The sequence below is a fragment of the Apodemus sylvaticus genome, chromosome 11 (genome assembly GCF_947179515.1).
Source record: "Apodemus sylvaticus chromosome 11, mApoSyl1.1, whole genome shotgun sequence".
Classification (NCBI taxonomy): domain Eukaryota; kingdom Metazoa; phylum Chordata; class Mammalia; order Rodentia; family Muridae; genus Apodemus; species Apodemus sylvaticus.
The window spans coordinates 45045513-45058649 of NC_067482.1; the positions used below are offsets into that span (position 1 = coordinate 45045513).

A 13137-nucleotide genomic window follows, 5' to 3' on the forward strand; every position below is an offset into this window, starting at 1 on the left:
GGGCTGGCGCAAGCAGAAGTTCTGAGTTCAATTCCCAGTGGGTACAGTATACTCATATACATAAAATAAGAAAGGAAGGAAGGAGGGAAGGAAGGAAGGAGGGAGGGAAGGAAGGAAGGAAAGTAGGTAGGTATTAAACATACAGAAATGGCATATGTCAAAGGACATCTCACTGCTGTCTCCTGATGCCTTTAATATTTCGGACTGGGAGTGATGAATTTGTCTATGGTAAGGGTGAGCACAGGGATGTAACTGCTGGGATGTTAGAGTAAGATGGAAGTTAGCATCGGGTTTGCTTTCCAGTCACAGAGCAAAGAAGTAGAAAACTGCCTTTGGGCACCGTGGGGAGAAGTGCTAGGTGTCCCACTGAATGCTGTAGATTTGGATCAGCAGTTTAGGGTGGACGTGTAGAAGAGCATGCCTGGTTTACAACACACACACACTTTGTCTCTCTGTCTCTCTCTGTTTCTGTCTCTCTCTCTCTTTCTTTCTGAAACCTTGTGTAGCCTGGAGCTCTCTATGTAGACCAAACTGGCCTTGAACTGACAGCTCTCCCTGTACCCTCTTTCAGAGCGCTGGGATTAAACACATGCACCATCATACTTGGCTGAAAATTTTTTATATTTCTGTGGTGTGAATGTGTATCTCAGTGACTCATTTTGAAATCAGTATCCTGCTTGTGTTCCTCACAGTGCTTGTGGAGGGCCATTGTGGGATGGGGCTGTAACTCAGTCACCAGGCTTGCATGGCAAGTGCCTAAGGGGGGGGGGGCACCCTTCCCCCCCCATGTGGCTGCTCCAAGAGCTGTTGTTCTAGGATAAGATAGTATTCATTCAAAGGACCCGTGAAATAGCTTACATGTTATAAAATGACTACATGCTTCAAAGAAAACACTTGAACTGTGTCTGATTCACTGGTGTTGATAATCTAATGTGGGGAATTGGAGATAGGGTGCCATTGACATGATTTTAAAAATATAGATTGTGTCCTTCTGTTTGTTTCAGAACTTACTCTAGCAAAAGGACAGTGAACTTGGATTACCTGTCCCACATCAGAGATGCACTTGTACAACCCTTGACCTCTCAAGGGGTAGAAGGAGTTCAGCATGTTGTCACACTTATGGACACATACTATTTGATAAAGGAAGACTTTGACAACATCATGGAAGTTAGCAGTTGGGGGGGCAAGCCCAGTGCCTTCTCCAAGCTGGATCCCAAGGTGAGATGCACTGCCCACTGTCCACGGTCCCTTGGAAATGACCATGCTGTGCTAGCAGTGCCTGAGGGATGTGCTGGGTACGGTAGACAGTTTGTTCCTCCTCCCGACTGTTTGCCTCCTTCCTGGACAGTGGTCAGAGAAGACTGTGAGATCCCACGCCACATGTGTGTTTTTATCTTGGCCTCAAGTTGAGTACAAAAGCAAGAGGACAAGTGTGAACTCCAAGTGCATGTGTTCTTGATGGGCAGCAGTGTGAGCCTGAGGGCGGGTGAGGCGGGATAGAGGTGGGTAAAAGGAAGGATGTGTTCACGGCCTGAGGGGTTTGTAAGTTTTTCTTTTATCAGGCTGTCCTTGAACTTGCTTTGTAACCTGATTTTGAACTCCTAATTCTGCTTCTGGGACTGTAACTAGGTGCACCTGCTGACGCAGTGTTTGTTACTGGTGCCCGTCGTGGCTCTGTCTGTCGTGAGTGTGAGCATGCCGGGGATGTGCGTGAGCGTGCTGGAGCCTTCTTCACTCTGGCACACGTAGATGCAGTTGCTGGGGACATTCCCTGTAACTTGTCCTCTCTAGAGTTTTACCTGGCTTAAGGCCTCAGTTTACTATTACTACAGTAGACATTCCTTATTGGGATGTGAGCTGTGCTTTGAAACTTGAAAGTTATTAAAGTTACTTAATACTCAGAAGCAACCACTATTATAACCCTAGTAAAGATGAACAGCCTGGCTTTCTTTTCCCAGAACTAGAGCTGGATCCTGGTACCTTCTGCAAACCAGACACACACTCTACTGCTGAGGTCTCTTTCCAGCTCACAAGTCACCCAGGCTGACCTTCATGTTGTGTTTAGCCCAGGCCACCCCAGAGCCTGTCTTCTCTGCCTCGGTCTCCTTGGGTTGCTGGGATTGATCGCAGGCATGTGCTGCTGCCATGGGTGTCAGTCCACAGTTTGTAGTCCAGACCAGCTTGAACCTTAGAGCTCTTTTTGACTTATTTTTGATTCCTAGACTAACCACGGTTTCGTTTTTTGGTTTTGCTTTTTTTGAGACAAGGTTTCTCTGTGTAGTCGGACTGTCCTGAAACTTGTTCTATAAACCAGGCTAGCTTCGAACTCAGAGATCCATCTGCCTCTGCCTCCTGGGCTGGGATTCAAGAGGTGTGCCAACTACTCTGAACCATTGATTCTTAATTTTTTTTTCTTGAGCTGTGGTCTCAAAATTCTCAAATAAAATAAAAACAAATGGAGACCTTAGTAACAGCAGGGTTGCTTAGTATACATAAGCTCTCTTAGTATACACAGTCTCTGGGAACACACACACAACGTCTCTAGAGAAGAATGAATATACTGTTTCTATTAGGTATATACCTAGTTTGCAAATAATTTAAAGGGGTTTCCCAGGCTTCTCAAAAACTTGGACTTAAATGATGATAAAGAATTGTCCAGCACTCATGGTAAACCTCTTTCCCTTTCTTTAGGTGAAAGCAGCCTTCACAAGAGCCTACAATAAGGAGGCCCACCTGACCCCGTACTCACTTCAGGTAGTAAAGACATCGAGGCTCAGCACAGGCCCAGCACTGGATTCTGAATACAGTGAAGAGTTACAGGAAGATGACACCCAGTCTGATGAGAAAGAGCAGGATGCAGTAGAGACTGACGCCATGATCAAGGTGGTGTACTCGGCGGTGGGCAGGGGACCTCAGCGTGGTCCCCTCCTCTATGTAGTGTGACGATAGGGCCTGCTCTGCAGGCAGCGTGTAAGCTGGGAATGCAGTTACGTCTTGCTCATTTTAATTGAAGATGATGGGATAGGTTTAATTTCTTATAAAGTGAAGCTATGGCATGAACTAGGCCATCACAGTCATGTGTGCTATAGGAAGGATACATGTGTGTGAGTGTGCATGTGTTTGTTCAAGCACATGTGGAACCTAGAGGTGGAGTGTCCCTCCATTTCTGTCTCCTTCGTTTTTGAGACAGAGCCTCTCAGTGAAGCTGGAGCTTGGTGAGGTACCAGCCGGCGCATCCTCAGGATCTGTCGGATGCATTCCCTTGTCCCTAGCACTGAGGCTGGAGGTGTGTGCTGCTTGCCTTGCCTAGTCTTTATGTGGCTGTTGAGGAGCTGAGCTTAGGTTCTGAAGCTGGCACAAGAAGTATTTTACCCACTGAGTCACCTCAGCTGCCCTGGAAGGGCAGGCACTATTTATACTTGGTCATTAATATATAAGTTTGCAAACCACAGGTGCATTTTGCAGCATAAACAGAACAACATTTGAAACCTCTCGTGTTTTGTGGTAGCCACCAAATTGCCTATAAAAATTGATCAGAGTAAAACTTTTTTCTTTTGATAGTAAAGGTGAGATGGGGCATGGACTTCTGAGACAGGGGTGCAGCCTCTTCTACCTCTTGCTCTGCTGTCCTGTATGGCATGCCTGTGGAGACAGAGGCCTTTTGCAGTTGAATTGGCTTTCTCTCTTCACAAAATGAGTGTGCTTAGATGTCCTGTGAGACTAAAAGGAAGGGAAGTTCCTCATGTAGACATTGCTGTGTTTGTAAGTCACCCCTTGTTTGTTCTGACTTTCCTAAGTGTACTGTGTTCTAATCCAGGAGCCTGGCTCACACGGGGTGCACCTTAGCTCTAGACCTGAGCTCTGAGCTCTTCCTGTGCTGTTGTTGCCTTTTAGGACTGAACACTCGCTTGTTGATTCTCAGAGGCAGCATCAGATGCTGTGACTTTGCTTATCTAATTAAATTGTAGGGAAGATTATGTTGGCGTTTACTCACCAGTATGTTAACTGTTTTGTGTGTTTCCTCCAGCAGAAAAAGACAAGATCTTCAAAGCCTTCAAAATCAGAAAAAGAAGAGTCCAAAAAAGGAAAAGGAAAAAATTGGAAGAAATGAAACCATTGTTCAGTTCCAATAACTGTTTTTAACTCATCCTCTCCACTAGTCAGCTGGTCCAGAGACCGAGAGCCTCACCCTTTGCCAGAGTAACAGGTTCGGTGTAGACAGTGGGTGGCCTGGTGGTCCCATTATAAAGGACGTACAGCTAGAAGGCCTCACTAGCCAGCTCTCATGCACCTCTTATAGAGGCGGATAAGACTAAGAGCCCCGCAGTGTCCCTGCCAACTGTTAGATGGCTGGGACTCAGAGTGACTGTGTAGAATCAAAACTAGAAAGTACACAGGCTTTGGAGTCAGATTTTATTTCACCAGAGCAAGACGGGGCACAGTGGGACTGAGGCATCTTTTGTAGCTTAAGTTTATCCTCATGGCCTTTAGAGGACCAATGCTGATTTGTTTTTTTTTAAAAACATGGTAGTTATTTTATGGTGAATTTCTGTAAATAAACCTTAATCCAAAGCAGCTATCACCTGGAGCTGAGTATTCTTGGCCTATTATCAGGTATTTTGCAAAGTGTGCATCAGAAATCAGATACTCATGTAAAGCATGGGTCACTTTTGTCATCTTAAGTAGCAGAACATTATGTTGGTTATTGCTTTCCTTATTAATTTGGTTCGATTACAATATTCAACATTTCTTACTAACTCTGTGAATCGCAGTTCTTCAGGTGAAGGGTCAGAGTTCAAATTCCCAGCATCCCTTTGCACTGACCTCAATGCTGCTTGGTGTAGGTAGACACAGAGAGGCCACTTGGCTAATCAGGGTGTGCAGACATGAGACTGCTACACATTCCTGTCCCTGTGCAGTCTTAGCTATCAGATTGAAACCAGTAGTAGAGTGTAGGCTGGGTCAGACCCACAGGCTCATTCTGGCCGGGAGATGCTGTCCTGTGATGGAGTCTATAAGCCCTACTGGAATTGCAGATTGTATCTAAAACTGTGCTTGTTGAAGGACCCTGGGTTATGGCAGTAACTTGGCCTTCAGGTGTTTAGTTCTTTTTAAATCAGAAAGTGCTCAGAGGTCTATGCTGCCTCTGTGAGGTATATGCCAAAAAGATTATAAAGGGAGGAGCATGCTCTGTCTTTGAGGACTCATGGCCTCGTTGGGAGAAGAAACAGAAGTCCTGGAGACATTGAAAGTGTATTAACCAGTGTGAAAGGTGTGTTTCATGGAGGTTGGTCGGTCGGTCGGTTCATTATGAAAATAAAATACTGTCTTAAGCCTGAGCCTGAGTTTTCCCCTCTCTTTGTGTTGACACTTACTTGGCTGCTGCTGTGAAGGCGATTAGAGATGGTTCTGTTACTTTGGTACAAGCAAGTCATGTTTTCCTCTGTGGGATATGCATTCCAGGGAAGGCCTGGCAATCTGATTACTTTCAGAACAAAACATAGTGCCTGCTTACTCAGCTCACTCATAAGTAATGAATGCTGAGGACAAGCTGTAAAGTAATGAAGTTTAGAAACTGTCCATATGCTGTTTACTACAGGAGGACAGCAATGTCCTCCTTGGTTCCTCCTTGAAGCCCCTCAGCATGAATAAGGGTGCAGAGGAGAGGAAGGTGGAGGCAGGATGAGGACCCACATGTTTGCGCTGGGACTGAATCTCCTAGCAGCTCCTGAGGTGACCGACCTGTGGAGAGCCCCGAGCCATGGCCACTTAGATGGCTGTCTCTCACGGACAGTTTCCCATAGTCCCCCTTTGATACATTTTATTTCTTGACCTCTTGGAGTTATTTTAAATGAGTAGACTTAATATACACCAGGCCTGGGTATCTTCCTGTAGTTCTGGAATGAGTGTGCTCACACGTGAAGGCTGGGACTTGTAAATCTCAGAATGCAGCATGCTTGTCTCTCCATGCCAAGGTGGCAGGGGTTCTTCTCCAGTGGCATGAGGAGGTAGCTTGGCACTGGTGAGGGTTTTATTAAGTTGTATTGCTTAGGGAGGCCAAGGCTTCTGGTGAGCCCCTAAGGCAACAGATACAGCAGGAACCCTGGCGGTGGGACGTTCAGATACCAGAAAACATGGCTGGCATCTTGGCCCCTAAGTGCTATTGTTTAGTCATTGGTTACTGTATATAAAGGCTAATCACATGACTCAGTTGACTCATGTCTGTTGGGTATTTAGGCTTTGGTGACATTGGTCATGGCAAGAAAAGTACAGATTTCAGTGTGGCACTTGAAAAAAAGAATCTTCAACTCCAGGAAGATAACAGATAGTGTAGATGTTTCAGAGGAAATCAACTGATAAACCGTACACTTGTGTGCAGAAGAATGAGCTCGTTTTTAAAGGATGACTTGTCTTTGGTGTTTTGGTTCAAGGAACAGACTCTGCTTCGTGCCCTCCCTGTTTTAGACTGTGCCGTGTTCTTTCCCCCATGTATCCGAATCCAGGAAAATGTTGCAAGGATCTAGTCAACAATTTTATTTTAAAGGAGATGCTTAAATATAAAAGTTATTAAAAAACTTAGTATTTACAATTCATATACTAGTACAGAGCACAGAAGATGTAGGACTTTGAAGAGGACATATACAAACTCAGCAGGTTCTGTCACTGTACAAACTGAATGTCCTGCCTTGTCTCGTTTTTCTGTATCCAAGGAGAATCATTCTTTTATGCCTACTGAGGGGAGATGCCAGCTACTCAGAAGCACTGTCTAAGAAAGGGACAAACAGATACCTTTAGGCGCGTCTCAGGTAAATGGCCTGTCTGGTCCTAAAGCTGATTTCCTTGGACTTTCAGACAAACCATGTTGAGCTTCCTGACCAGTGCCACATGGCTTGGTACCGCGTCATTACTGTGGAGCCACCTTACTGTGAGGGATTTGAAAATGTCAAGGCTGCTTGGCAGGCTAGAGAGAACATGTTTTTACTGAAATTAGACAAAGGTTCCTTCTCAGCCAGGGAGCAGTAACTTAAGCAGTGCTCACTGTATAAGGAGACAACATCTTGACAGTGGGTAATCCCAGCTCACTGAAGACATGGCTTCAAGGAGCTCTGATGTGGCGGGGTTTAGGTTGCTACAGTGTGTCACATACATGGATGCAGGGCCGGATTTGGGTAGAGTCTGGGGGCTCCATTAACATGACTCCACCTTGACTAGTGGCAGACACACACACTTATCTTCCCACTGATAGAGCTGTAACGTTGGGACAGAATACAATAAGCAACCAAGTACCCAAAGATTTTGGCTAGCAGCTGGGGGATGCTGTCTTTTGAAAGGGGAACCTGCCGGGTTAGGGTAAGTCCATGAGCCAGAGGGTGACTGAAGACCATGCCCAGTGAGGTGAGTTTATCCCCCAAAAATCAATATAACCTACTAAATGGGAATAAAGGGAGAAGTTTTTACTATCAATTCACACAATTCATTTGAAAAAATTGAATATTCAGAAAACTAAGAAAAAACTAACCAGATTGGAGGCCCTTCTGAAAAAGAAAAAACTCGATGAGGCATGGCGTCGTCAGCCGTGGGGCAGGAGGACCACTGCAAGGTTGAGGCCAGCCTGGTATAGAGCGAAGCCTGGTTTCAAAAGCTGTGAAATAGCTCATTGGGTAAAGGGGCCCTGAGGACCTGAGTTTGGTATTTTTGTGTGTTGGGAAGATAGCATAGATAAAAAGCCCACAGAAGAAATATTTGCAAGTATTACATCATAACACTTACATTGTCTCTTATAAAGGCAATCTGATTCTAAACTGGACCAAGAACATTGGGAAATGCACAAATGGCCAACAAACATATGAAAGATGCTCTGCCTGCTTCCCACTCGATGAGCCAAAAGCTAGCCTAGGAAACGAACCTGTGCACACATCTTAGCTGCAGCCCCCATGAAAACAGTTCCAGAACAGCAGAAGAGCTGCGGCTTGGCGGCAGCACAGTAGGTAGACAGTGAAGAGACGGACGGGCTGGCTCCAAGCCTGCGTGTGACCAGGACCTAGAATTCCACTGTAACCAGGTTAGGGATCCCTCCACTCCCCTCCTGCAGAAATCCTTGTCACTGGAATGAGGTGAGAGGAATATGTGTAGCTTTGTGTGGCCAAAGTGAGACTTAGGAAGAGGAACATGTCAGAAATCTCTGGAAGTCAGCGTTGCATAGTCAACTGAAAAGCTCCCATTTAAGGAAGCTGGCTCTAGCTTTAAGGGGCTGATTAAAAATAACTCCATGTAGAGTGATAAAATACATTCTAGTTAGAATTCATGATGCTGCTTGGCTAAATAACCTTTGCTACTTGGAAAACCTTATTACCTGCATTTTAGCATTTAAATAAAGAAGCTTGTCGGGACCATTGCACTTTGACAATTACATGTTACCAAAAAAGGAGTCCATGCCAATATGAAGAATTAAGCTGTGTAGGTTCTGGGCTGTGGGGCCTGGAAGGAGAGTCCACGGCGGGGCCTTCACCTGGGCCTGCGGCTCACTATTCCGTCTCTGTCCGAAGGTACTGGGTACAGTCTGTAATTTTCTTCAGTTGACTGGAGTTCAATCTTTCTGAACACATGGGACACGTGCTTTCACTGTTTAGCAAGCTGTTTGGGGGAGATAAATGCAGAGTAAATGAAATATATAATTAATGTGTCTTTATCTCCGGGTCCTTCTACCTACACCTTTTAACATGTCCACTGAAGAGTGACAAAAGGGAAAATACTCTTGGGTCATGGAAGGTCCTTCCAAGATGACAAATTTGGGTCCTCGGGATATGGGGTGAGGGGCCCTCAAAGCAAAGGAGTGGCAGAACGTCCTGTTTCTGGGTTCACTTGTGGTCCTGGGACTGTGCTACTTACATCTTGAACTCTGAGTACAGCGCAGGGAAGCCACAGTGTGGGCACATTGTCCAGTCATCCTTCAACATGTGTCGGCCCTGCAAACATTGAAGAGTGAAGTCTCATCTCTGAAACACCGAGCAGACCATAGCTGAAGACTGGCTTCTGACTCAGCACGTCACTGTTCCTTTATATTGTTGGTAACTGTCCAGGAAGGGCTATGCCTGGGTCTGACCGAGCTGGCTTGTGTTTAAAGATGAAATAACCTTTGGCTTTTTCCCTTCAGTATGTGAATTTATTTTTCTTCAAAATATAGCTTACATTAACCAAGGGATGAATACATTTGACATTTTAGTTTTCTGATAGTGGGTCTTGGAGCGGTGAGGTTAAGACAGGATTTCTCTGTATAGCTCTGGCTGTCTTGAACCTGACTCTCTAGACCTGTCTGGCATTGAATTCAGATGTTCACCTGCCTCTCTGCCTCCCAAGCACTGGGATTAAAGGTGTGTGCCATAAACACCTGCCTGATGTCTTAATGGTAAAAGTAAACTACCAGTTATAAACTCCACAGTATGCCAGGTGTGACTCCTCACCAATGCGGTGACCTCAGTACAAAGGCAGCAGAAACATGGCACTGTGTTACAAAACCAGCAGGTGGCAGAAAAGGCATGGCAACACTGATGCTGCCTAACACTCCTGGAGAGGGCCCTTCCCCCACCCCGGTCCTGTGTGATCTGAACCTCACTTCTGGTGACCATGGAATTTCATGCTAAATGCTCAGGAAAATGAGTCAGAAGAGAAGGTTGAAAGTGAAGAAAACATTGGCACATCAAGTAAGTATTAAAGTGGAAAGGGGGCATTACAGAGAAACTTACTGTTGCAATGCAATAGGGAATATTGTTTTTACAGCCAGGACAGAGGAGCTCGCATTCTGGGAGAAGAAACTGGCAGAATGGACATGGGGTCGTGGCCTCTTCTGTCTCAGAAGTATCCGGTCTCCTGGAGAAAGCATTTACAAATACTACTTGATTCCTTGTAATGCAGTGGGGAGAGAAAGAGCACTATCTGGAAAGAGCAAATTCTTCACAGGCTCAAATCTTTTCCAGCTACTTTGCAGCCAAAGCCTAGATCCCAGGAAGAGTAAGTGCTCTTGAGCCTGGCCAGATCCCGCAGGCATTCCCAACCACTGCATGGGCAGCACAGGCAGGCCTCACTGACTCCTCGCTGGTGGGAAAGTGTGGCGAGTGTGGGATTTTCCCTCTGCATCTTGTGTGATGTTAAACACACCCAGGTGAGCTTGTCCTAATTCTTTACCATCCAGTATGCTGGCTATGAGCCATACGGAGCTTCGGAGCACTTTGTGTAAGTGTGGTCAGGGGACTGTTTTAAAGCTTATTCCATTTTACTTTAAGAGCCAGTGGTGATTAGTCCTGTCCCCACCCTTACCCACTTTTTATGAAGCATTTGTAAGTTAGGAGCTCAGGCGGAATGGCTGTTTGCACACCTGACCATGGCCTCAATTTTCTTTTTGTACTTGGCATCAATCTTGTTGCGGTATTCAGGCCTCATCAGCATGGCTGCAAAGCTGAAAGCAGAGTTCTTCAGGCCTGCCCGGTGACACTCAATCACAGTGGATGTCAGGATGGGCACGATGTCTGCAAGACAGCCGAGAGCAGACAGCAGCTGAGGGCATGCTGGTCTGGGCTACGTGATACCTCAAAAACAAGACACCAGGGAGATGAACTCTGACCCTCTGGGCTTGTATGACCCAAGAACTAAGGAATGGCTGTTACAGTTTTAAATGGTTGAAGGAAACACCAAGAGATTTTGTGACATGTCAAGTGTGGCTCAGATTTCTGTGTCCAGACATTGAAGTTCTGTTAGAACCCAGCCCCACAATTCACTTACATCTTATTAAATAGTTGTGACAGATCAAATGGCTCAAGATCGTTAACACCTAGTTCTTTATAGCAAGTTTGTTGACACCTTTCACATTGTGTGATAAACTCTGTTCATTTAAGAATGTTTAATGACAGTCCTTCCAGAGAAAGGGACCTTTCCCAGCAGCCATGTCCTACCAGACTTGGAACCATGAGATACCAAAGTGATCTTGGGCACATTACTCCCCTTTGCCCTGGCTTACTGACTATAAAATAAAAACAGCTACATGTGCGCACAGCCAGTTACCCATAGAGGGACCCTAAACACTGGGCTGTGACCTGCCTCTGGGGCAGGCCCCGTTTCCAGGGCCGACAGGGGCTTGAGGCACCCATGCATCTATGTGCTGGCTCCTGGCTTTCTGGCAAGTGAGAACGTCACACCAGGCACCTTATGCTGCTGTCTTCCACCTCAGCTCCTGCACTAATGTGCTTAGCCATACAGTGCTTCTGGGAGCTGGGGATAAATGATCTCAAACACGGGGAGCTATGACCATGCCTGGCTGGGGAGTACATGCCTCAGCACCTGTGTGAGGTGCACAGAGCTCCGTCGAGACAGTACTTACGAGACGGGAACTTGCTGATGTTGTTGGCCACCCGAATGAGCATGCGCGCCCCCTTCATATGGTCTCCACTCTTAACGTGAATCTGAAATAAATTATGTTTTTCATCCTTGCAGCCTTATATTAGCTCCAATCCATGTTTGCTTTCCTCGAACAACTCCTTGCTTGTGGCCCAGAACATGGCTAAGTTGAGAGTCTTGAGCCCTGCCTGGCTACTGGTACTGGGGCTCTGCTTCCTATTTTTCCCGTCCACAGCTTGTGCCTGGCACCGAGGCTCTGTCCTGTGTTCAACAGCATGCCCAGCCAGACATGGCTGGCTCAGGATTGTACTCTGCCTTGGGCCACCCAAGGTAAATTCAGAGCCTTGGTTCATCTTTTATGTAGAAACAGGGATCCTGGCCTTTATGGGGCTAACAGACTAAGGTGCAGTGAGACCCAAGGCTGAAGAGGGAAGAGAGGAGGGCTTGGAAAAGGAAGTGAGGTCAGCCTGTGGTGGGGAAGCACAGCGGGGCAACTCTGAGTGGGGCTGGGGAAACAAGGAGGGCTGAGGTAGGATGGACACCCAGCCACAAGGCCACAAAGATCCTGTGACAGTGCTACATTAGTCTCTTCAGCCTTGACAGGGTTAAACAGTTCTGTCTTTTTTCAAGATGAGGTTTCTCTGTGTAGCCCTGGCTGTCCTAGAACTTCCTCTGTAGACCAGGCTGGCCTTGAACTCAGAGATCTGCCTACTCTCTGCCTCCTGAGTCCTGGGATTAAAGGTGTGTACCACCACCATCCTGCCTTGTTTTGTTTTTTGAGACATGGTCTCTCTAGGTAGCCCTGGCTGTCCTGGAACTCCCAAGTGCTAGGATTTTTATTTTTTTTTATTTTTTGGTTTTTCAAGACAGGGTTTCTCTGTGTGGTCCTGGCTGTCCTGGAATTCACTCTGTTTGAGGCTGGCCTCAAACGCAGAAATCTGCCTGCCTCTGCCTCCCAAGTGCTAGGATTAAAAGTATGAGCCACATCCCGGCCCAAGGGTTGCATGGTTTTGATACCACAGTCACAGATTCAGTGCTCCCTGCTATGTGAGAGACTGGCCTAAAGGTGAAGTCACAAGGATGCTAGGCATGGAGGGGAGAGGCAGGCCCAGCGGTGTGTGCATGGGCATCTAAAGAACCTGCTTGCTTTTCCCACCACCTTGTTTGGAACTCCTCTCCACTTCTGCCTTCATTTTTCTAGGTGTGCACTCTGGAGACACTGCCATCATCTCTTAGGTCTGAAGCTGGCAAAGGCCTCTCTCTGCCTCTCCAGCCTTCCCCCATCCCAGGAGTGGCCTCCTGATGCCCCAAGGGAACTGCACTCAGGGCTGAATGTTGGACTCGAAATACCTACTCTTCATAATTAGTGGTTTGGGCTGTAGGGTCTACCATGGCTATGTAAATCTAAACATTACATGAAGTTAAAAGTTCACTCTATCTGCTGTACCAGCTCCATGCCAGATGGTCCTCAGCCAAACAAGGGGCCACCATACTGGTCAGCTGACGTGGGCACTGTTCTGCCACTCGAAGGTTCTGTTGGACAGTATCTAGCTGATAATTAGAATTTAGATCCTTTATAACTTGACTGTGAGGGGCCATCAAGGTATTATGAGCTTGCTGGGCTGGACAGACAAACTGATTTACACCAATATAGAAAGAGGAACTTTGGTAGTACTGACAGTTTAGGAAAAATAGGTAAATTGAAACCTGTCTGCATCTTTACAAAGACCTAAGTGTATAATAATAACA

General features: G+C 46.4%; 2 protein-coding genes across 6 annotated transcripts in view; one reads left to right on the forward strand and one right to left on the reverse strand.

Moving 5' to 3' along the window:
* Positions 1 to 5339, forward strand: part of Rfc1 (replication factor C subunit 1) — a 74739-nt gene extending 69400 nt beyond the window's left edge. For 4 of the 5 annotated variants that reach the window (XM_052199579.1, XM_052199583.1, XM_052199582.1 and 1 more), the window contains 3 exons: positions 1005 to 1218; positions 2692 to 2883; positions 4028 to 5339. In XM_052199579.1, the coding sequence (XP_052055539.1) occupies positions 1005 to 1218; positions 2692 to 2883; positions 4028 to 4111 (490 nt within the window). In that variant the 3' untranslated portion in view covers positions 4112 to 5339. The remainder of the gene's footprint in view (positions 1 to 1004; positions 1219 to 2691; positions 2884 to 4027) is intronic. The other variant, XM_052199580.1, reaches the window with a different exon arrangement.
* A 1169-nt stretch (positions 5340 to 6508) lies between these two features.
* The window catches only part of Wdr19 (WD repeat domain 19), a 69243-nt gene continuing 62614 nt past the window's right edge, over positions 6509 to 13137 (reverse strand). Inside the window, exons 32-36 of the mRNA XM_052199578.1 lie at positions 11372 to 11453; positions 10373 to 10523; positions 9744 to 9867; positions 8890 to 8966; positions 6509 to 8634 (exon numbers count right to left, since the gene is read on the reverse strand). Of these exons, the coding sequence (XP_052055538.1) occupies positions 8526 to 8634; positions 8890 to 8966; positions 9744 to 9867; positions 10373 to 10523; positions 11372 to 11453 (543 nt within the window). The 3' untranslated portion in view covers positions 6509 to 8525. The remainder of the gene's footprint in view (positions 8635 to 8889; positions 8967 to 9743; positions 9868 to 10372; positions 10524 to 11371; positions 11454 to 13137) is intronic.